The 23,338-nt window shown below is 44.7% G+C and overlaps 3 protein-coding genes across 3 annotated transcripts in view; 1 reads left to right on the forward strand and 2 right to left on the reverse strand.

The window, feature by feature from the left end:
• Positions 1-1,052: 1,052 nt before the first annotated feature.
• Positions 1,053-4,647, reverse strand: EXOC8 (exocyst complex component 8). Its single transcript, XM_040059709.2, has 2 exons — positions 3,071-4,647; positions 1,053-2,408 (listed from the first exon to the last, which is right to left on the reverse strand). Exons 1-2 carry the CDS (start codon positions 4,586-4,588, stop codon positions 1,800-1,802), a joined length of 2,127 nt encoding a protein of 708 aa, XP_039915643.1. The 5' UTR covers positions 4,589-4,647; the 3' UTR covers positions 1,053-1,799.
• Positions 4,648-4,827: 180 nt separating this feature from the next.
• SPRTN (SprT-like N-terminal domain) lies at positions 4,828-10,154 on the forward strand. The gene is made up of 5 exons (XM_040060780.2): positions 4,828-5,156; positions 6,305-6,404; positions 7,220-7,348; positions 8,113-8,380; positions 8,680-10,154. The coding sequence occupies exons 1-5, from the start codon at positions 4,894-4,896 to the stop codon at positions 9,399-9,401; spliced, it is 1,482 nt and encodes a 493-aa protein (XP_039916714.1). The 5' UTR covers positions 4,828-4,893; the 3' UTR covers positions 9,402-10,154.
• A 10,480-nt stretch (positions 10,155-20,634) lies between these two features.
• The window catches only part of EGLN1 (egl-9 family hypoxia inducible factor 1), a 34,203-nt gene continuing 31,499 nt past the window's right edge, over positions 20,635-23,338 (reverse strand). The window contains exon 5 of the mRNA XM_040058542.2: positions 20,635-23,338. Within this exon, the coding sequence (XP_039914476.1) occupies positions 23,274-23,338 (65 nt within the window). The 3' untranslated portion in view covers positions 20,635-23,273.

Consider the following 23,338-nt stretch of genomic DNA (forward strand, 5'->3'; position numbering starts at 1 on the left):
TTTGCTGTACCTCACTAGGTTCTGATATCCAAAACAGTTCACGACTGAAATAACACCAATAGGACTCTCTCTCTGACAGAACTCGTTACACAAGTTCTAACTCTCACTGTCCCTTAAAATAAAAGGAGAGCTATTTCACTGGTTTTCAATTAATATAATCTGGGAGCAACAAGTTACCCTTTAAAAACATTTTGTATGACTTTTTTTTTGAGTTTATAGCAAAAGGCCCAAACACTGAAAAGCAAGTGAGCAGAGACAATAGGGTGCTTTGCAAAATCTGACAGTTCAAAAGGTATCCAAAGAGCAAGAGAACAAAGCCCAGACACTGAAGTGAAAACTGCATGGAACTAGCAATAGGAAAAGAGGGAGAAATTAAGAAGCTTTAGTACAACAGTTACACGAACAGGATATTTAGTTATTCCGGTTAAGGACACTTTTTGAGGGACTAATACAAGGTTCCTTAGCTGTAACACGATTTTGTCACAACTAAGGAAGTTTGCACAGAAGCAGAAGTTTGCACAGTTTAGAAGCTGAAGCTGACAAGCTTTCCAAAACCAGCCTTGACACAACTCTTGGCTTATTTTATTTTCACAGACATATACAGCACAAGACAGCCAACACCACTCAATCCAGACATGAGAATTTGTATAAACTTTCCCCATCTACGTTAAAATTGCCAACCAAATCTTTGTGATTTCTGCAAAAAAGACAGTTCTTGTTTATTGCTGTATTACAGGAAATGATGCTAGTTCTTGCAGGAGACAGTGTATACTTCAAAGCTCACATCTCCTACAAAAAGCCTCACAGTCTCTTCACCAGGTGCTGCTTCTGTACAGCAAAGCTAGCATTCCATTTCTTCCAAATGAAATGGTCCCTTCAGTCCCTCTCCCTGCCCTGCATGTCTCAAGAACATTTATGCCTCTTCACTATGGTTCTAACCAGGAGACGACAGTCCATAATGCATTTGTGACCTCAAGCAAAAGTACACACTTCACTAAATGGACTTGACCCCAATCAGATCCGTGAGAAAACATGGAAGAGGAACACAAAGAGGAAGGGAAGCAATTTATTCTCACTTTTCTTCAAGGGAACAAATGCTTCTGACAGCAGGTTTGTTTTCAGACACCTATAATTCTGGCTGACAGGCCAGCTTATTAAATAGAAGAAGCCCCTTCACCCAAACACCACAACCATTTTTATTTCAGGCTGCCTTTGAAATAAATGAAGACAATCTCAATGTTACAAAAAAGTCTACATTGCTACCACAATGTAGACTACCACAAAAATGACGCTGTGCAAATCCATGTCATTTATCTGCGGTGCTGAGTCACATCTGGGTGGTGGATGTGCCTTACTAATAATAATACCACACCCTGGGAATGCTTCAGCACTTCCCCTCCTACCAGAACAATGCCTTAAAAAAGAACTGTTACAGTGACATGATGAGGATCGAACTTTTCCCGCCATCTGCTGCATATGTATGTAAGACTTTCACAAAAAATTTGGCCAAAATTTGTGTATTACAGTTATTTCCCCAGTCATGAATATTACACAAGCCCTTTGTACAGGATATGCTGTCCAAGGACACGTGACCTCCACCTTCTCTCTTCCCTACACCCCATCCACCAAGTGAAGCATTGCATGCTTGCAGGCATTGATTCAAAGTCTTCAGCTTCTAGAATGCAGCAACAGGACTTCTGCATCTTTCAGGGACTCAAACCCCCTGTTTAGTTCATCTGTTCAATGTACAACATCTTCAGTAAGTGCTGCCACCTGTTCCCAGAACAGTGGGGTTCACTTCACACCACAGAGGTGGTACTTTCCGGATTTACACGCATCAATCTTGAGGCATTTCTCAGATCCTGTAGCTGCTTGGCTGGCTTTCCAACTCCTTCCTCAAACCTTTTTTCCACAACAGGAAGGACAGTTTCATACAGGAAAGAGGCGTTCTGCCTAATGAACGCTTTTTTCTCAGGGTCCTGTTCACACCGTAAACTGTAATCGACATGCTGGACAGCCACCAGGATGATTTCCACGAGACTCTCCAGAAGAACCATATGCAGCTCTGGAAAGTAAAGCTTTAACGCCTCCTCCAAGAAGGCCATAGTCTGCTTAGTGAAAGCTACTACAGTGTAACTGAGGTTGACCCAGCAGTCATCACCCGTGTACTGGTCAAAATTGCCCACCCCACAGCTCCTCATCTCCTCCCTGAGCTTCCCCAGCGCCTCTGGAGTCATCAGGTTCATCTTTCTCCACATCTCCTCGGAGTTGCGGTGCTTGGTGGCCTCGATGATGATATCCTTGTAGCTCTGTAAAGCACCTTTGATATCCTTTACCAAGAGGGCATGAATGATGAAGGTGAGATCCAGTCCAATCTCGCTCAGCTGCTTGCAGTGTTCTTTAGCTACCTGGGATAACAAAGAACAGCAAAGGATGTTATTACTGTGCAGGCTCCCTTTACATCTTACATATTTATCAAATTTATCTCAGAAAACTGAGAAGTGTTACTCACACTTATTTCACATGCTTTAAGAATCTCATTAATGAGAAATTAATAACTAAAAGATACACCCTGGCTATCAAAAATACTCTGGGCAATTACACTATAACCCACTCATACATAAGCAGGGTTTTTTTTGTTTTGGGGTTTTTTTTTTTCCCTCCTCCCAACTAGCAGCTGAAAGAAAGCATAACCTGAGAAAGTTAGTCTTGCAAAAAAAGTATGAAAATGTAGCTATGGAGAGCCTTGGAAAACAAAGAGAAAGTTTTGAAGTACTTATAATTCAGGTGTAGCTTATGTAAATTTCAGAACCTCCTACTATTTAAAGGTACATTAAGAATCAACACATTTTGCATTCCTGATAAAGGCGAGGGTTTTTTTAGGCTTCCCTCTGTTAAATTGGAAAAAATGCAAACAAACCTCGAATGAATATTAACCTTTCAAAGCAGGAGACCTCTCTGGAGACCCGCACAAGAGTCAACAACTAGAGTCAGAAATGAGAATTTAAAGCCTTGAAACCTTTGTTTAAGCGATTGCGCTCCACCACCCCCCCTCTCTGGGCTCTCTTACCTTGACACACTCTGCCGCAGTCGACAAACTCTCTTTGCTATCAAATACTTGCTTACTGAAGGCATCTACAAACATCCTCATGGACGAGCGGGCCCAGACAACAAAGGCCGAGTAGCAGCCGTTGTTGCCGGCGAAGTCCGTCTCGAACTCCCTGGCCGTCTCCAGGAGGCTGGTGAAGAAGACGTGGCAGAGCTTGTGGATGTAGAGGAGCGTGGCGCCCTCGATGCGCAGCTGCCGGATGGCCGTGTGCACCGCGGCCGCCCGGTTCTTCAGGAACAGCTCGCAGGCCTTGGTGGACTGGCCCAGGCGAATGAGCTGGGACACGGCCCGGCGGGTGGCCCGCGGCCCTCCCCGCAGCGAGCGGTCTGGAGACAGCTCGAACACCAGGACATCCGTGAGCTGCCGGACGCGCTCGTCCACCTTGGCCCGCAGCTCCTTCACGGGCTGGCTCACAGGCTTGTCCGCCAGGTACTCGTTCAGTTTATCCAAGAGGTCCACCGCCCCCTCGAAGTCCCGCTGAGCGATGCAGACGTCCAGGTCCTCGGGCAGCTCCTGGATCCACTCCAGCGAGAGGTCAACAACCTCCTCCTCAGCGGAGGGCTCATCCTCGTCCTCCTCCTCGTCGAAGGGGTTGGTGGATTCGGGGGGCGTGGGGGCGGGCCGGGGCAGGGCCTCCTGCTCCAGGCGCCGCTTCTCGCTGAGGGCGCGGTTGCGCTTGGTCTCCTCCAGCACCTCCAGCCACTCCTTCTTGATCTTGGCGTTCTCGGCCTGGAAGATGCGGCTCTCGGGGAACATGAGCAGCTTGAACATGTCCTTCATAGGCGGGTTGTCCTTGACGTTGACCACGGCCAGCCCGTCGAGGGGGTACAGGGCGTCGTAGCGGTAGGCGCCGCGGCGGTTGGGCAGGGCGGTGGCCACGAGCAGGCAGTCGTTCATGAGGAAGGCGTGCACCCGCTGGATCTGCGCCATGTGGTCGGCGTCGTACTCCAGCAGGTCGCCGTTGTAGACCAGGTACTTGCCGGGGCTCTCGGGCAGGAGGTCGCGGCAGCCCTCCACCTTCTCCAGGAGGGTGGTGAGAGTGCGCTGCCGCCCCTCCTCGTTGGCCGCCGCATCCTTGGCCGACAGCGGCAGGAAGGGGTCGGCGGCGGCGGCGGCGCGGCGGGCGCCCAGCGCGGGGTCGTCGCGGTCGGCCTGGAGGAGCAGGGCCTGGGTGACGGCCTCCATGATGCCCTTCTGCTCGGTGAGGATGTGGCTGAGCTGGTACATCTCGCTCTCCAGGTAGCTGATCTCCCGCGCCGTCTCGATGAATTGCCGGTAGTTTTGGTAGACGTTGCGCTTCAGGCTCTGCGCCGTCTCCTCGCTCAGCGCCTGGATGCGCTGCCGGTGCTCCTGCAGGTCCCGGTCCCCGTCCGACTGCTGCGACAGCTGCTTCACGTACTCGCCCGCCGCGAAGCCGCCCGACTCCAGCTGCCGCCGCAGCCGGCTCCCGCCGCCGCCCTCGCCCAGCGACAGCGCCATGTCCGCAGCACCGCCGCCCGGCAGCCGCCCCGCCGCCACCGGGGACACCGCGCCTGCGCCCCGCGCCTCGGCAGCAGGAGCGGCTGCCTGCGGTGACGCGATGGATCCGCGCCGGGCGGGGCGGGGAAGAGAAGGAAGGGGCAGAGGGAATGAAGGGAAGGGAGGGAAGGGAAGGGGCGGAGGGGACGCCGCTGCGGGCGCACCCGGAAGGACGCGCCGGCGGCCCGCGGGTCGGTGCTGCGCCTGCGCCGCTGCGGAGGCGGTTCCGGTTGGGGCTGTGCCGGCCGGGGGGAGCTGCGCTCGGCATGGAGGACGAGGACTTCTTGTTGGCGCTCAGGCTGCAGAAGGAGTGGGAAGAACAGGACAAGGTGGCGGCAGCAGCAGCAGCAAAGCGCCCTGATGTCTCTCCGTACCGCTCGTCCCTCCGGCCGCTGTCGGTGGTGGACGAGGCGTGGGAGCTGCTGGACCCCAGCCCCGACGTGCATGCCTTGTTCGTGCAGTTCAACCAGACGCTCTTCTGGGGCAAGCTGGAGGCTGTCACGGTGTCCTGGAGCCCCCGCATGACCAGGTGCGGCACGGGGTGGGGTCGGCGGGGCCGGGAAGGCGGCGGGGAGGCCGATCCTTGTGTTTGGGGAGCCGCCCGCCGTGCCTCCGGCGGCGCCGGCAGCGTGCGCCGTGTCGGGGCGGTGGGAGGGACCGGCACCCGCGGAGCCGCGGCGTGTGTCGGGGAGGAGGTGTCGCTTGTCATTGTGCTGCTCCTCGCTGAGCCCCGCTGGCGCCGTGTTGGGGCTCTTGCGTGTCCCGAATCTCTGGCAGAGCCCGTACGGCGGGACGTGAGTTGGTCGCTGTCGTTGTCTCCGTTGCCTCGCGTCTGTCGTCCCTGGCAGCCATCAGTGGCTTTCCCCGGCGTGCAGGCAAGCCGGAGGATGTTAAAACGGAGGAAATTGGTCTGAGATGGTGTGTGTGGGAACCTCACGGACTCGTGTTGCTGCTCTGCTCGGGGTCTCAGTCTTTATGATAGCTTTACTGCACAGCAAAAAGGCAAATATGAACCAATAATAGTATATTTTTTAAAAAAACCCCTTAGAATAGATTAGGAAGGGGAATATAGAAGAAATCTGAGGTTAAACCCAGGAATCCTTGAAGTGCAGTCTGCGGTTCTGCAGCAGATGCAATTGCTGGTGGCTGGAGTCCTGCCGGCTTTTATCCTCTGCTGGTTGCAGTATTCTTTAGACATTTGGAAACAGTTGGATATTGCACTGATAAAGGACTAACTCAGTAGGACTAACACCGACAAAAAAAGTGGTGTTTGCTGGCTTAGTGCACGGAAGTGAAGGTGCGTGTAGGTTCGGTATGAGTCAAAAATTGATGAAGGGTGGGGAGTGAAATTGAAACAACCAGAAATTAAGTCTGTGTTTGCTGCTGTGAATCTCCAGCCTCTGTGTAGTGTGTTCCAGTCCATCACGAGGAAACATTCTTCTGCCTTCTAAACAGGTTTTTCTGCTCTAAGGAACCTGGGGATTTTTTTTTTTTTTTCTTTGCTTAACAATGCTTTTGTAGTTTTTCCAGTAACTACTCAGAGTGATTTTATTCCACGTGCTGAGTGACCTAGCATGTGTTTACAGGGGAATGGCATTTTAACTTAAACTCTACATTTTCTTCATGTGCTACAGAAGCAAATAGATTTTCATATTTTCTTTCTGTTTTTCCTTTCAGCTCTGCTGGTATCTGTTCATATCACGAAAGAAGTGGGTTGTGTTCCATTCGCCTCAGTGAGCCGCTTCTAAAGTTACGGCCAAGGAAGGATCTTGTGGAGGTATTTGTGGGATCCCGTTCTGTGTGGAGGAACATGGGTTATGAATAGGTTCATAAAGTATATTGTGTCAGCAACCCCTGCTTCATACAAACATTTTAGATTTCATACTGGGATGCTTTCAGGCAATCACTTACAGATCATAAAACAGTGGTGGCTTTACTGTTACGTTTGTGTGACTTGTGCTGCAGTAGCATGGTAACTTTTAGTTTTATGTTTAAAGTGAGCAACTCCCAATTAGAAGTCTTAAAGTCACTTGTTTATTTTGTTGGCTTTATACAGGGAAAAAAACACCCCAGGTTTTAAACCCCTAAATTGTCCTTTAAAATACAAACCAAACACGGACTGTAGTTTTGAAAAGGCCAACAGCAGAAAATAAGGATATAGAATATGACTTAACATGACTTCTTGTTGCTTTTTGGGCCTCTGCTAGAGCTGCTGCTTTGAGCTGGCTGAACATTCAGATTTGCCTGAGAACAGAAATGCTGTAGAATTTCAGCATGCTCAAAAGTGGCTCTCTTTTGAGGTTGTGTAGGGGACGATGTCTTTAAAGATGTGATTTAAGTTTGAGGATTATTTCTCCTTTTTGGAATGCTGCTTGTTGTAGTGATATTCTGCAGCATGTTTTAGTGATCTGGGAATAGGGGTAATTTGATAGATCAAAGTATTTTGTTTTTATGACTCAGACTGAATATGTGAATAATCAAAGATAAGATCAGTACCACAATCAGTGTAGAAGAATAACATACTTGCAGCTTGAACATGGAACTGAAAATTCAGTGCTTTTCAGCGAATATCTAATGTTTCCATCATTTCAGACACTGTTGCACGAAATGATCCATGCCCTGCTCTTTGTTACTCATAACTACAAAGATCGCGAGTCTCATGGACCGGAGTTCTGCAAGCACATGCGTCGCATTAATCTCCTGACTGGAGCCAATGTCACGGTAAGAATGATCCTCTTCACCTGATTTAATAGCGCTTTCTTCCTGATTTGGTGTCTCAGTTGACCAGTGTGGAGTAAGTAATGTTCTTGTTAGACACTCCGTAGTTGCTACCAATAAAAATTTGCATCCAAGTGTGTGCCAGTTCCATAGTTACTTTGTTGGGGATGGTGGTCGGAACAGGCTGAGGAAGTTCTGTTGAGTTGTTAGTAATACAGTTTTCAGGTATGTTTTCTGCAAGAATTTTTCTTTAAGCTTTTGTGGTAAACTAGAAACAGCTTAATGGTGGCAGGGACAGAGGTGCTTCATGTGAAGAGCAGTCAAGATTTATGTCAATAGAGGGGAATGATATTAATGTTAATACTTAAAAATTGTGCGTCTAATAAGATCAGTTAAGGTAATAGCTGAAAGGAGAATACAGTACTGGTATCGTTTGCAATGCATTCTAAACAGTTCATCTTCTAGGTGAAGTTGTAGATAGATTTCCAAAGTGATTTTACTGCAGTTCAAACAAGATAATCAGGACATATTCCTACACATCCTGTCTTTTTTTTTTAAAGCTTTATTGTAATGGTAGCTAAATGTTGATCAGATTTCACTCAGGTGCAGCTCTCTTAATTGCTAATATAAAAATCACAGCAGTAGTGGAAGAAATCACATGGAAATAAATTTTTTAAAAAATATTATAGAGCTAGTGATATAAAATTTGTAACTTCCTGAATGACTGGTCTTTTTTGGGTTTGTTTGTTTGTTTGTTTTAAACGTAGATCTATCACAATTTTTATGATGAGATTAATTTGTACCGCCAGCACTGGTGGCGATGCAATGGCCCCTGCCAAAGCAGAGCGCCCTACTTTGGGTATGTGAAGCGCTCAATGAACAGAGCACCCTCTGCACATGACTTCTGGTGGGATGAGCATCAAAGGACATGTGGGGGCACGTTCACAAAAGTGAAGGAGCCAGAGAAATTCTCAGAGAAGTCCAAGCAGAAAACTCAGACAGCAAAACCTCCACATTTCAAGTCACCTATCAAAGGTATTTTATGATTTTTTTCTTTCCTTTTCCAAACTGATTTTTGTTCAGACATTTTCTTGAACGAATATGGATCAAACACTACATAAGCTTGGTTTAGATGCTACTGCTACATAGCCAAAGAACAAGGCCTGTTTGTTTGGGCACTTCTAGGCTGCTCCTCAGCTGAATTTTCTACAAAAAGTTTAGTTTGATGCATTATTTTCAAGCAGCAGATTTTTTTGTGTGAAGCACCTCAAATACTAAGCCCATGATTTTTTAATGAAAAAATTACTAAGTTATTTTTTAATCTGATTTTGCAGGCAAGACACAAATGCATGGTGTGCAGGACCTGACTCCTTTTAGTGGAATGGGATATCGGCTTGGAGGAGGGGACGGTGTACTTTCAGAGAAAAACACAAATGCCAGCACCTGCACTGGAAACAGTGAAGCACATGGCTCACTGCATCACTCAGCAGTAAGGACAATACCATTCCCTAAAAATGAGATAAAACTGGAAAAATTACCCCATCATGGCATCTTTCCGCTTCATACCAGTGGTGCCAGTGAGAAGAGCAACTTGGCTTTAAAGCGTGAGTTTCCGAAAGCCTCTGCTGCTAATACAGAAGATGATGAGAACGACTGTGGATTGCCTGCTAGGATTGCTCGTGTTGCTGAAGAAACATCAAGCCAAAGCTCACCAGCTGGCAAGAGGGCTATGCCATCTTCTAACCGGTCACCGAAACAAATTTGTTTGGAGCAGACCCCAAGAGCTCAGGGTGCATCTAAGAAAAAAAGCTTAGAATGTGTTAATACACTGCGGCAATGGCCAAAAAAGGATGACAAAACTGCCTTTGAAAAGTATTTCATCAAAAAGGAGGGTACTGATGTCACTACAACTACAAAAACCAGAGCTGAATTTACGCAGTCCTCTGCAAGTCCTAGCAATCCTGTGAGGGAGGATAGAAGAGTCAGTTGTCCTGTTTGTGAGACTGACGTTTTGGAATCTAAAATAAATGAACACCTTGATACTTGTCTTGTGTAAAACAGCAGAAAGTTTCTTAAAAAGATAAACCAGGGCTGGAAACGTTGTTTGAAAAGTAATTTGTTCAGGGTTTGCTTAGCTGTTGTTACACTCCTGTGTGCCTGTTCTGAAATGGAATTTAAAATGTAACTGACCTCTGTATCCTCAGGCTAGTAAGTAAAAATTGTGCGTAATGCTGCTAGGAATACAGGTAAAGACTGCTCCTGGACATGCCATAAAAGCTGTCATGATTTCCCAGTTAAACTTCCAGTGCGATACAGGACAAATTCGTATTAAGGTGACATTACCTGCCAGTCTTTATTTTGCTGCTTCTGGAAGCCAGCCAGGTTTGTGGTTAGCAGGCCAGTCAGTCGAGTACTAAAGCCATTGTGCCACGACAAGTTATGAATGCCAGGCACATGAGTTTTCTATGGGAGCTTCCTGAAAGGTTCTCTTGCTGCACTAAGGTATTTAACGGGTTAAGCATTAAACAGTTTGTCCTTACAATCAGTAAAACTGATTGTAAGTATGTTTGCTTAAACATAGAAATTGTTTTATATAATTAGCTTTTAAACAAAATTGTTTTATATCTTGTTGCTGTAATTTTAAATGGCTGTATCAGCCTGGTTCATATGTGATTACAGTATTACTCCTGTTCTCTTAACTCATTTTAAATGCTTTATGTTTTTAAAAATATTGACACTACAGAAGTTTAATGTAAATTACTTTATTCTTCCATACTTTGAATAAATTGTTACTGAAGTTTAAATTTCCACTAAGCCTGGCCATTTTGTGTCACTTACCAGTGGGTTTGCCTGTATATTTGATAACAGTCTTGTTTATTAGAGCCTTTAAAATTTTCCTTCTTAAATTTCCCTGTATAAACAGGTGCTGGTGAATACAGATTGCATCAACTGCTGCTTTCTCCATCCCATTTTTAAAGCAGTTTCACTGTAAAAAATTTTACTAATACTGACAGTAAAACTTGCTTTGCCGTGTTAATTTTCCATACTTCCTTCTTAAAGCTGCAGCTGCATCTATCAGTGTTTCCAGTGATACTTGACATTTTCAATGACAGGACTACCAAGAAATATTTGTATTATCTTATGTTTTCAGGATGACGATGAGAGTTGCACCACAAAGCAATGATGTGTCTCTCACATCATGAAGCATTTTTGAGAGGTAATTCCACTAAAATTGCTCTCTGCAGTTTCCTCATTTGTCTTTCCTACTATGACAGATGGGGGTAAAGGCGAAGGATTGTGGGTATTGTTAATTGTGGGGATTTTTTCCTAATGAATTTTATTTCTGAATTGTTCATTTGAAGGACGAACAGAAAACAAATGAAGAATTTAGTGAATAGTGTAGCCTGTTGAGGGAAGGGGGAACTTAAGCTGTAGGCAAGTCTGTCCCTCATATACACGTCCTAAAATAGATCATTGTCCAAACAATTGAGCAATTCTAGATAAGCTATGGAAAAATAGCACCTCTGTCATAATGTTTTTATAAGGAAGTGTTCTAATACCAGGATCTCTTCTATCCAGAGAGGAAGGCTTTGCAGTTGATATTTATTGCAGGCTGTTACTAATGGGTCATGGCCACCTTCATTTTGGGTATGTTACTACAAATGCTGCTTCTGTAAAATGTGCTTGGTTACAGTGTCCTACCCACAAGGACAGCAATGACTACCAGTATGTTTTCTAAACACGCTGCTCAATTTGGGTCAAAGGTGAGAAGTTTCATCTCCTCTGTTGGTTGTCTTTGTCCTTGAGTGAGTTCAGATACTGCCTGGAACAACACAAGCTCTCAGTGAGCCTTGAACGAGCACGCTTCGCTGAAGTGCAGCGTGAGTTGCCTGAAGGGAAATCTGACAAACAAGTTAATAGACTCGATTTCTGAGGCAAAGCAGCTATGAAGGAGGGTCAAGCGTGTGTGTGCATTTTGTCAACAGAAGGTTCTGCAAACTAAAGGAAAAAGCCATCTCATTTTGTGGTGACCTGTTAGGATCTCTCGGCATAATTCAGAGAGGAGTTCCAGGGGTAAAACTACCTAAGTGGGGGTTGCTTGGACCTTCCATTATTGTCATTAGAGTCTGCTCTTCAGTTGCCTTGAAACTGGTTATCAGGCAAGAAATCTTGAAGGTTGAATATTAGCAAGTATTTTTTACTTTATGGAAATGTTATCTAGGAAGTTTTCTTAATACTTGAGTTCTGATGAAAGCAGTGGGAAGAATTTTTCTCAGGGCTACTAAAATGCATTAGTATCTTGCAAGAAGATAGGCAATAGAAATAGACTATTTTAGAACATATTTTAAAAGCAGTAGTGTGTGTTCATCTCTCGTTTAGTCCAACCTCTCTTTGTTTTCACCTGGCATATTTGGGTCACATGGGAGAAATGTATTCTCACGGCCAGTTCAACCCTAATGCCTGTGCATAAGCTGACAAGGAGGCTCTCTATGTCTAGGTGGAAGCAGGCCCTGCTGCTCAGTGTGGAATCAGGAACCTCTTACCTGAGCCTGCTTTGTAGGAGCATTTTCCAAGAGAACAGCCAGAGAAATATTGCTCATTTGGAACTGTGCTGCCTGCCTCTGAGCCGGAGTAATGAAGGTCACCAGGTGATAATCTAGTACAAAATCAAAGGCTAGAGAGGGCTTAGTCATAACTGGACAAGAAGTGAATAATAATCCCTGAGGTGCAAAGTAGCTATTCAAACTTCCTTTGGTGCAGCAGGACAGTAGACTAAATGGCTTGTGAGGGTTTTCTTCCTCGTGTGTTCTTCTGGAGCTCCTCAGTTCTCTCGCATTTTCCATACACACAGCAACTCTTCAAGTAAAGCAAGATACGCTTTACTGCAGGGTAACAGCAAGAAGGAATCAATAGCAAGTTTCTGAGGAAAAAGCCAGATGGACATCTCTTCCAAGTGGCTGGAGCATTCCATGGTGATGGTGGGATGATGCAGACTACTCTGGCTGGAGAAAGAAGCTGCTGCCACAGCAGTTTGCTTCACCAGTGCTGGGTCTGGTTATCCTAGAACACCGTGTCTGTGTCTTTTGTTGAATCTTGTCACCTTAAATTGAAAGGCCTCTAAAAAGCTGGGCTGGGTGACCAGGTGTGAGGTTACACCTGGCCTACACTCCCCTCTGAGCATGTTTGTTGCTGCCTGATATGGTGAAGAACAGATAGCTAGCATTCATCAGTTTTACACTCCTAACTGAAATACCCAAGTTCTTACTTGCTTCTGGATTACTATAGCTGTCTTGAAGCCTTGGAATTTAAGAAACTCCTTTTTTAAAACATGAATGTGACGACTCTGCATAAAAATTACCATTAGAGTGTGGTTTGTGGGCAGACAGGCCATTAAAGAGACTTGCATGTCACTATATGTGAAAATGTGTGTGTGTTCATAGACTCAAGCGCATGGAAGAAAGAAGCCAAGCCCCAGGCTTTGGGATCCTTCAACAGGCCGTTAGGTGGCACTCCTTGCACGTAAGGAATTCTTATTTCTTCCTCTCTAACCTGTGCGGGGAGAGAACAGAGAGTGCAGGATTGCAGGCTCGTATTTCACCTGCACTGCGCTCCAGGCTGAACGTGGAGCAGCAGCAGCCCTGACTGGACCACAAACAAGTTAAAGGAGGAGGAATAGTGGTGGTGGGGGGAAACATCTGCAACTAGCTGGGAAATGAAGAGTAAATGTACAGCTAACTAGATTCTGTGAGTGATTCTTTGTTGCAAGAAGGACTGGGAAGATGAGAGAGTAGCTCTAGTTTAGGACCCAGGAGTAACCCCAAAGGCATCCTTTTGTGGGTTACAGGCATTGCACTGCTTACATCCGTTTCAGTGACAAAGCTAATTTTCTATTACCATTTGGCATCAACACAGCTTTGCAAGAGATGCAGGGCAGAGTTTTAGGAAGTCAGAGGGATTTATAAAACACAAAACCCCTGTGCCTCGACTAAGCCAGGGAACCAGAGGGGTGTAACAGGCCCAGGGAAGTGTAGTGTACTACAGGTGTGAAATCTTAAAATGGGATGTGGCCATGGCCTTAATTCCTCTGTTTCCTTTTAGCTTCTGCCAGGCCAGGCTGCTTTACGACAAGATTAAATTTCTAAGCAGGTGCAGCAGCTTGGCCTCAATAGCTCACCCTGTCTCTGTTCCATCCATCACCTTTCATTCACATAATTTCACCAGCTTTTTGCCTTAGTATGTTTTTGAGGTGACATATCCTAAACTGTATAACAAAGAACCTTTGAAGGGGCAAAACCCAACAAGTCAAGTGTTTGGCTTCACCATTGTTTAATTTAAAAGCAGTGATTGCTTTTTTTTTTTCTTTAACTGATGTCAGTCTCTGGATCATAGTTTTTGTGTTTGCTGCAAGTACCTTCTCTTCAGAGAGCTGTCACTAGTGGCATGAAAAGGCTGGGACAAGATGTAGGCTCGAGCTCAGTGAAGGCTGGTACAGGATATGAGGCTATAGGAATATGGTTTCCTTGGGAGTTTTCATTCTTCCCGTGGCTTCAGTAAGCAATTTTCAATGGCAGGAATGGCCATAGGGCCTCTCTGCGCTTACCCCACTTTCCCCCCACTGCTTTGCTGCCCTGCCTTTGTCTTTCCACTGACTCTAGTCTCTTCTCTGGAGCATCCCAGCAATGATCTTCTTTCTTCCCCAAAGGATCCCCTCGGTGGGTGTGCTGCTACTGATCAGTAAGCAGTTTTTGAGTCACTGGGAAGGTGGTGTGTTCAGAGGCAGGCACAAAGCTGAAGTGCAAGTGATTCACTTGGAAAGTGCCCTCCTGCAGATGCTGGTGCAGGGTGGGACAGAGCCTGGCTGCAGCACCAACAGCAAGAAAAGCTCCCTGGTGTGTCACAGCACCACAGGGCTGGGCACGAGCTGCTCCGGCTACTGCAGCTCTGGAAGGACACGGCACAGACCTGGGCTGTTCTGGCAGATGGCAAACAGAAACATACCCAAAGGGAAGGGTCATCCTGAGCATAAGTCAACACCCCAGGGGCTTCAGAGAGGATGGCACCTGTACCAGGTGGAGTATGGATAGATGCAAGTAAGGGACTCCGGTCTTAAATCTGCTGTGTTCCCCAGGATATGCTGCTAAGAATCCTTTGGGATATTCCTTTGATTTACATTTAGCAGTAGCTACACAGGAAATTTAATTTAAAGAAGAGAAAAAAATTCTTCCAGCCAGGGTAGCTGAACATGAGAACAGGTTTCCTGCAGAGGTTGTGGAGTGTTTGCCCTTGAAGGTACTCTAATCCAACTGGACGTGGTCCTAGGCAGCCAGATCTGGGTGACCTTGTTTGAGGGCGGGAGAGCTGGATCAGACCACCTTCAGGAGCCCCTTTGCACCTAACCAGCCCTGGACTTCCACCTAACAACCTCAGGAGTGCTTCAGGTCAAATTGAAATTACAGCTGAAGGCAAGTAAGGTCCACCTGTTTACCCTTGCCCTGCTACAGCCCAGAGGTGCTCACACCATCTCTGCCCATCAGCTGATTTCCAGCTGTGCATTTCTTCCTCTCCCTGCAAGGTTTGGCATGGACAGCTCTCATCACTGCCAGCACGCACACCCTGGGGATGGGGGATAAGTCTCCTCTCACATGCATCGGAGACTGGGGGACTTCAGGCAGGAGCTGGGCAGGTGCCACGACACGAGGACAGGTACAAGGAAGCTCTGCCCTGCCAAGCCTAATTGCTGAATCCTCTCCAAGTCACACTGTGCTGGGGGGAAGGATTATCAGCCCTGCAGACAGCATGAATTAAAACTCAGACTTAATTAACTTTGAATGATACCTAGAAGAGACTTAGAGTGCCAGAAAAGCATCCCATGAGAGGAAATAGGGGATATTTCATGCACTACAAAACCCAGGCAGCATTTCCCAAGCAATACAGCAGAGTTAAGACAACTCGGCCAAGAGGTCTCATTGCTGACATTTGGGCTTAGGCTTGGGCCACGAAATGCAAAGTTGCTGAAGCAGACACACATCCCTGGTGATAAGCAATGCCATGACTTCGGAGCTGTTTGCAAGGTGTTACAGACACAAGCATTAAACACAACCATCCCCTGAAGTAATGGGGAGCCCTCAGTTTGGAGCAAAACACTGAAAAGTTGTTGCCTTAATGCCACCTTCCTTTTAATCCCTGTACAGGTCCCAGAAATGTTATCTTCTCCAAGACAAATCTGCAGCATCACACTCCCAGCCTAAACCAATGCCTTGCATCCTCAGCTGTGCAGGCACTGAACCATACAAAGGCTGCAGTCAGTCCATGCACACCCTGCAGCAGATACGGAGGGAAACGCTGCCTTAACTTCTTCAGGAAGAAGAGAGGGATGGGAGGCTTCTGTTGTTGGGCAAACATCTTCAGCCAGCTATGAGCTGTTACAGGATGGGTTGATCCCAGCCTTCAGTGTGTTTTCACATGTGGATGTGGGTTTGTGTTGAAGTGACACCGTTTTTAGGAGACTGGCAAGTAGATGTCCCATCCATGAAACCTGCAACAGTTTTCAGTCTCCTTCCCTCTACCTCTCTTCAAAAGACTACCCAAGTCTGGCGTGAAGCAGCTGCTGGGTGCTTGTTGCATGGTTAAGGGACTCTAAACACAGTGCCAGGTGAAGGGTATGTCCCATGATCAGCTGTGTCATGTATAACAGTACCTCTGCAAAGGACAAGGAGCACCTTCAGCCCTTCAAGGCTAGCTGGCCTCGCAGAGCACAACTCTGCAGCTCAGCACACGGCGCTCGTGGCGGGCAGCACCAACTCAGGGCGGGCAGCAGCGCCAGCCAGAGGCTGTGCAGCCAGCCATGACTTGGTAGCCACTATTCTCAAGGCATTTTGTACAGCCCTCGGCCAAGAGCTTGGGTAGCACCTGACCACCTGGAAAGGCAGCCACCCCAAATGTTTTCCTCAGGCAAGTATGCTATAATTCGCTCCAACCCCCACTCACGGGACACAGCACGAGAGAAGGGCTTGCAGCTCAGCTGACAGCAGGTGGGACGGTGCTCGGGGAGCCATGGAAGGATGCAAAAGCACAGGGGTAGCAAGGGGTGGGAGAAGCCTCCATGCACACGTGGGAGCAGGAACGGCAGGGGCAGGGTGGAGGCAGAGCAGATGCTCTCCAGGCGCTCTCACATGAGGAAACGAGCAAATTTTCAAACCTACTGGAACACTGGAAGTGTGACCACCCCCCTCCCACTTTCCCCACTCCTCCATCCCTGCCCCAGTGGATTTTTGTGTCACATTTGCCACACAGCATCCTCCCCCTGTAAGAGAGCGGTGTGTTTCTGTCGCCTCTGGGACACAAAGACCATGTTTTTCTGCTTTGGGACAAGGCCTTGTCCTGGCTGTGACACAGCAGGACCCCACCCGCTCTCTCCCCAGTCCCACGAGCCTGAAGCATTTCTGCATCCCACTCCTGGTGTCCCAGTGACAGCCTGGCCACAGGTGGCCCCCTGCTCCCTGCCTGCCCTCTTGGATTTGTATAAGCCTTGGGTTTATCGTGAAGTACGTGCCCTCCCTCCTCATCTCCTTGCATAATGTTGCACAGCTGCAGAGTTACAGAAACTGCCAGCTAGATAGAGTCATTTCCTAATGTGTTATTTTAAATAAAGGGTTTAAAAAAACCCAAACCCAAACAGCTACAATATTCTTATAGTACAGGTGGGAAAAAATAAAAGTAGTCCAAAAAGTTTATAGATTGCTACCTACACCCCTGCAGTTCTTCTAGAGACAAGAAATACTTAGGATTGAAGAGAGTTTCTACAGTTTCTGCTTGTTCATTAAAATATGACCACACAGAACCTGTGCCCAGCACCACATTACTCACTATTATGTTGTGGCTGGGGAAGGGGAAGCAAAGGGAAAATAAATATGCCTGATGTGACAGCTCAAACTTTGCTCTTTGCTATCGAGAACACCATCAACTGGACTCTAATCTCAGAAAACAGATTGTTATTACCCCTGTCCCTTTGGCAAACATTAGCGGTATCCACAATCACATTTTCCCTGAGGAAATACTCTCCTTGACGTCCAAAGATGTTCTCAAGTGCTCCTATAAGAACAGTTCTGAAGTATCTTTTGGCTCTGGTAACTCATGGTACAGCACTCACCAAAACTGTACTTTTCAGACCTAGGGGTATTTAAGTAGCATTGAAGTTTGTTTCCAGAGTGTAGGTTGATTCACTCCTATCTTACTGCAAGACAAAAATTCTCAGAATTCCAACAGGCATTAATCCAGCTCCAAAATTCTAGTTTCCGTCTGTTCCTTAGAGCTGCCACCATGTCTTCTGCTTTAATGCAATCTTTTAAAATAGATTTATAAAAGCTTGCTTACATACAGTAACATAAGCAGGACACATTTACTACCAAAGTGACTTGACTTCAGATAGTTCTGAGAGGTTTTTATCTTGGCTTTTTGGTTGACCCTTGCTTTCTTTAGGTAGCAAAATACCAGATTCACAATCCAATATGATATTCAGGCACTAGGCTTTTCATTTGTGAGTAGGAGTAAAATTTCTACATTTTAGTTATGCTGGCTTCATGTTTTCGCTTTTAAATAAAATAAAATAGAACATCAGCCCTTGAAACCAGGAGAGGAACTGGTTCCACCCTGGCAAACTACACTGACACAGACAGACAAGCCCACAAGGAGCACTGGATATCCAGAATATTCAGAAATGAAATTTTACTTCCCATCAGTATTTTAAAAAAATAATCGGTTTCAGTTCAGACACTGCTCTGAAGTGTGTGTCTTTTATCAGAGCTTGCCTGTGTTTAATCCTGGTAAATTGATAGCCCATCTCTGTGTTTTACATCCCTCCCACTCTGATGTGAGGCATGCCCTGAAAACCTTTAGCCATATGGAAAGGATGGCACTGGGCTTAGAGGCTGAATGAGCCAGTCAGCCCTTCCAGCATTTATCACCATGTTATATACAAAGGTAGTTACAGTAAATTCTCCCAAAGACCTCTTAAACTATTATCATTAGAAGTTTAATCCCAAGCTGCATATTTAATAAGGGGAAAGTCCAACAACTTACTTTCAGAATACAGACAAGGAAACCAACTCCTAGTTCAAATAAAGTTACGAACATCTCATCTTCAGAGATAAAAATATGCTTGTTTGCAACACACATCCATGAAGAAAAGGATGGATGGGATGCACCAACTGTCTTTTCTGAGATAAACATATTGTGCACCTATACAATATTTTTAATTGGAATGTCCCATATACCTCATACCCACCCAACACGCTTTATCTTGGTCTCATGTGCCAGTCTTTCCACATCCTACTTCACCATTTCTATTCAACTCACTACTTCCTCCCTCCTGCCAAAGATTGAGCCTATCCCCAAGAGGTTGTCCCTTCCCCTTTTAGAGCCAACTCATTTGGGAGCTGCAGTTTGGGGGGGGTTTTTCATATTTTGGGAAAGGAATAAATGTTCTGTATGTTCACTCAACTTCAAAGCCATCAGGAAAAGCTTGATGAAACTCAGTAAGCAGTAGTAAAAGTCAACAATTCTCTGGAACTGGTTTTGTCTGGTAGGAGAGAGGACCTTGAAACCTGCTTCCATCAGCTGCTATCCACCCCTTACAGACAGGATCAAGCAACTCTGATGCAGCAGATGTTCCAGAGTGAACACAGTTCCTGTACATACAGACTTTGGTACCTGTGCAGTAATTACTCACATTCAAGCTTTACATGTGAAAAAAGAAAAAAAAGCTGACAATGGGGGACCCAGAGATCCATACTTCAAGCCCCATCCCCTCCAAGAAGGTGGTGAGACACAAATCCAGCTGAGACCCATGAATGTCTTCAAAGTCTTCGCTGCTAAGTATTCATAAATTCCTCCTAAGTATTTGCAAGAGCATGCAGTTACCTGCTTGCCTGCAGGCAAGGTACAAACGCTAGACTCCTGGAGTTTGGCAACTTGGGAGTTTGCTCTCGTCACGTGGCATTCTCCCCTCCTCTTCAAAGCATTCGGCACGCACAGAAACGGCACTTTGCAGTTTGGCCATGCTTGCCAGTATGATGGAGATGTGATCTTTCCACTCTGACCCTGAAGTGGTCAGCAAAGCCAGATGTTTTATGTGATACAGGCTGTCAGCTCTCAAATCTGCAAATGCCTTTTCTGAGAAACACCCAAGCGAAACACTTCATTCTCCCTGGTGCAGTGTTTGATTTTACTATGCAAAACAATCCCCCTGCATATTGTGCTCAACAATGTGATAATTTAAAAAACAAAACCCAAACCAGGTCTACACAGGATGGCTGTAAGGTTTCTTCCTTGTTCAATGTAAAACTAGGATGGGGAAGAGGTACTTTCAAGAGTACTTGTAAGAAGTTATACAGCACTGAACATGGAAAAAGCTTCAAAGCACTTTGCCATCAGCTCGGTGTTGCTACACTTCTGTTTCAACCTAAAAAAATGCCAAGAACCATCACTTTAGAGCAGAAATGAGCAAAACTAGCACGCAAGTGCCATGAAAGGTGCACTAATGCTGGAGCCAGGTAACTTTCTGAACTAGCTGAAGACAGACAAGCACTTGCAGGGGGCTTCACAAAAGCTAGAGTGATGTCAGAAGCACAGCCAGACAGCTGTTCCCTTGATTACCACACAGTCATTACAAAGCTCATCAAAAGTGGAGGAATATTGTGGTATCTCTTACAGTTTTGCACCTGTACTCTACCATTCTCCTGTCCTCTCTCAATGGCCCATAATTCATTGGGAGCCATGTAAAACTGAGGAGATTCCATTAAACCTTACAAATCCTGTTTGAATGTCACTCATTCCGTACCACCCATACCCGTCAAAAGTGGTGAAAAAACTAGAGCTGACTCTACATCATAATCACTCTTCAGAAAGCCTAAAAAGGGTCCTGTTTTTGAGGGAGGAAATCATCAGGAAAATGGTGACCACACCCAGGTAACTGTAGGCAATCTGAAGAAAAAAGTCCCAGATCCTTCTCCAGAGCAGAAACAGTTCTGATTTAAAAACAAACAAACAAACAAAAAAACCCAACCCCCCCCAAACCAAAAAACATAACCCAAACGCCCACCCCTCAAACAAAAACCCACCAAACACACAACAACAACCCAAATGCAAACAAAAATCCCAACCAAACACTCACAACAAAACAACCAAATATCCACCTAGCCCCTCTATCAGGAGGCATTCATAAATTAGTTGCTACAGAGCAGTTTTAAAAGTTACAAAGATTACAAATAACCACATAGTTTTCAAGAACCTTTATACATCATCTTTTTTTAATTAGATTAGCTTTACAAGCAACTTGAGAGCTCTTTCATAATGAACACTGCTTTTGAAATTACACAACTTTATAGGCAACCTGTAAATGAATCCTGAATTTCTTTGCCTGCTATAGATAAAGGTCTCATATTTCACAGCCAGCTAACATCATGAATAAAAATAGCATTATGAAGCTTTATTTTTAACCAGGACTAGATACATACAGATCATAAGACAGTTTAAAAAATAGTTTTAAAACAAGGACCTGCTTGGTGATGCTCAAGACTGAATATTCAACCGACATGAAATGAACAGTTTCGAAAGGACATGGAAGAAATGGCTGACCTGATTTGTTGACCCTGTTGTAATGACTTACATGGAGTGAAAAATTAAGCACTTTTTAAACCTGTCTGGCAAGCACAAACCTACAGTGTGATTAGAATTTGATACGCTGTTTAACTGCAGCGGTTTGAATTACAGAGGGACTGAAATGAGTTTAAAGGCTTATGCTTACATTTCTAAAACAAAACCAATCTTCTGCTAAAGAAGTACTAATGAAGATGAAGTAGAAGAGGTGACTTTTTTGCTTGTTTCATTGGTAGCCTAAAAGCACTGCAGACCAGACAGTAATGAAGATTTGCACTCCTTGGCCAGGTTGGCAGAGGCACTTACAGTAAAGGTATCCTGTCTGTTTTTCTGGGAAGAAAAGAGGGAAGAGGAAGAAACTGTACAGGGCAAGAACTTACTGAAAAAAGGAAAAGTAAAATCAAAACAAAACCGGGATTTCTGTTGGTTCTCCTAAATGATATACCAATACTGAATTTTCCCCCCTTCTGTCAGTTTGTTACTAAACAATTAGCTTTTTTCATGTTTTACATGAACAATAGTAATGTTTTTAATAAAAAATTACTGAGCTTTCCATAGAAAGGGTCTCTAATTGAATACAAACTATACAGATGTTAAAATTGTCACAAGTTGTAATATATACAGAAATATTTCTGTACACTCACATTGTTTTGGCTAAGTAAGTAAATAAGATAGAAAACTGCAGTGGGTAAGGTGAACAACCCCCAAACTCCTGTAAATATGAATGCTGACTTTGATAGGTTTGCTTTTGTTTTCTCAAGCTTTTAAAGCTCAGGAAAAAGAAAAGAAAGAAGAGAAAAAAAATTGTGTCCAAAACATCCATTTCTTAAAAATAAGAATATCACAGTTTCTGCACATCTCACTTTTATTCTGTGACGTCCCATTTCCTGGATAAAATAAAAACAATGTAAAAGAAAGCAAACATTTTCTTACTACATATATACCTCAGTATTGATCAAAGGGCATTGCCTTTTTGGGGAAATCCTTCAGCAACAGTGAAAGTATAAAGATGTATTATTGCACAAGGAGCCTACAGAGTGATGCACTTCAGCTTCAGTGTGCTGACCACCTCCTTGATACTATATAATAGATCAAGGTGTCAACTTACAGACTGCATGGGACACCAACATATGAAAAGGAAATTTAAAAAAGTGAATTTTAGATATTCTATTAACTTATATACAAAGGAAAGGGGGGTGGCAAGTATTCTTTAGAAAAGGAAGAAAGCTCAAAAATTTCTGTCAAGTAAGTAAGGAGGTTCTGGGTACCTCTAATAGCCTAGGAAAGCCCTTGTGTATTCTTGTAACTTGTTGGTATTTACCAGGTCCCCAAAGCCAATGACAGCAATTGATAGTGTCAAGTTCACTTAGTGCCAGTCACTTAAAAAATAAAAAAAAAACCAACCAAACATCCCCCCTCCAAAATAGAAAAGAAACAAAAGAAGAGACAGAAACTTCCCCTCTGTGGATTCAACATACAAAACCACAAACTGAATGTTACTACTAGCGAGATATTGATTTGCTTTTGTTAATAAGGTTCAAGAGAACATAGTCAAAAACAAAAACAAAAAAACCCCAAAACAATACAGCAGCAATCTTTAAAAGTTAAGATTAGTGTGAGATATGATATAAAACAATCAGATTTTAGCTGGTAATTAAAGTGCTCCTTTTCTGTCTTAAATTGTAAAAAAAAATTAAAGTGATTATCAGTACTGGCAACCCTTACATTAAACTAGGTCTTTCATGGCAGAGGAGAACAGTATGAACAGTTTTACAAAAATAGATCCATGTTATATTGGAGAATACTGTAATTTTTTTTCCTTTTTTTCAGTTTTTCTTTTTTTTTTTTTTAAGACTCAATTTTGATAAACTGTACCTGGTCATACAAAAATTACCCAAAATTCAAACTTTTACCATATAAAAAAAGGGAGAGATGAAATGGATTCAGCTGGATGACAGGTCTGGCAAAATATAAGGATGGACAAATTCTATGTAGGGCACTTATTTATGTCCAGATGCATATGGTGTTTCTTACTGATTGCTTATCTTCTTCACATAAGCAGTCACAGGCCTGGAGTCACAATCACATAGTACAATGCTTCAGCAGTCAAAGAACCTTCTTTTTGATGCAACATTGAAACACTGTTTGCTTCCGTATTAAGATGTTGGTGTGTTGTTGATTTTCCTTTATCTTGTTATTCACATTCAGAAGTTAATAGATAGCATCAAGATTTATCAGGGAGAATAGCAAGGGGAGTTGCTAAATCAAAGGCTTATAAAACATCTTTCCCAACTGAGTCAGAAGGTTTATTAAGTTCAACCCTCACACCTTTTTCAC

The sequence above is a fragment of the Hirundo rustica genome, chromosome 3 (genome assembly GCF_015227805.2).
Source record: "Hirundo rustica isolate bHirRus1 chromosome 3, bHirRus1.pri.v3, whole genome shotgun sequence".
Classification (NCBI taxonomy): domain Eukaryota; kingdom Metazoa; phylum Chordata; class Aves; order Passeriformes; family Hirundinidae; genus Hirundo; species Hirundo rustica.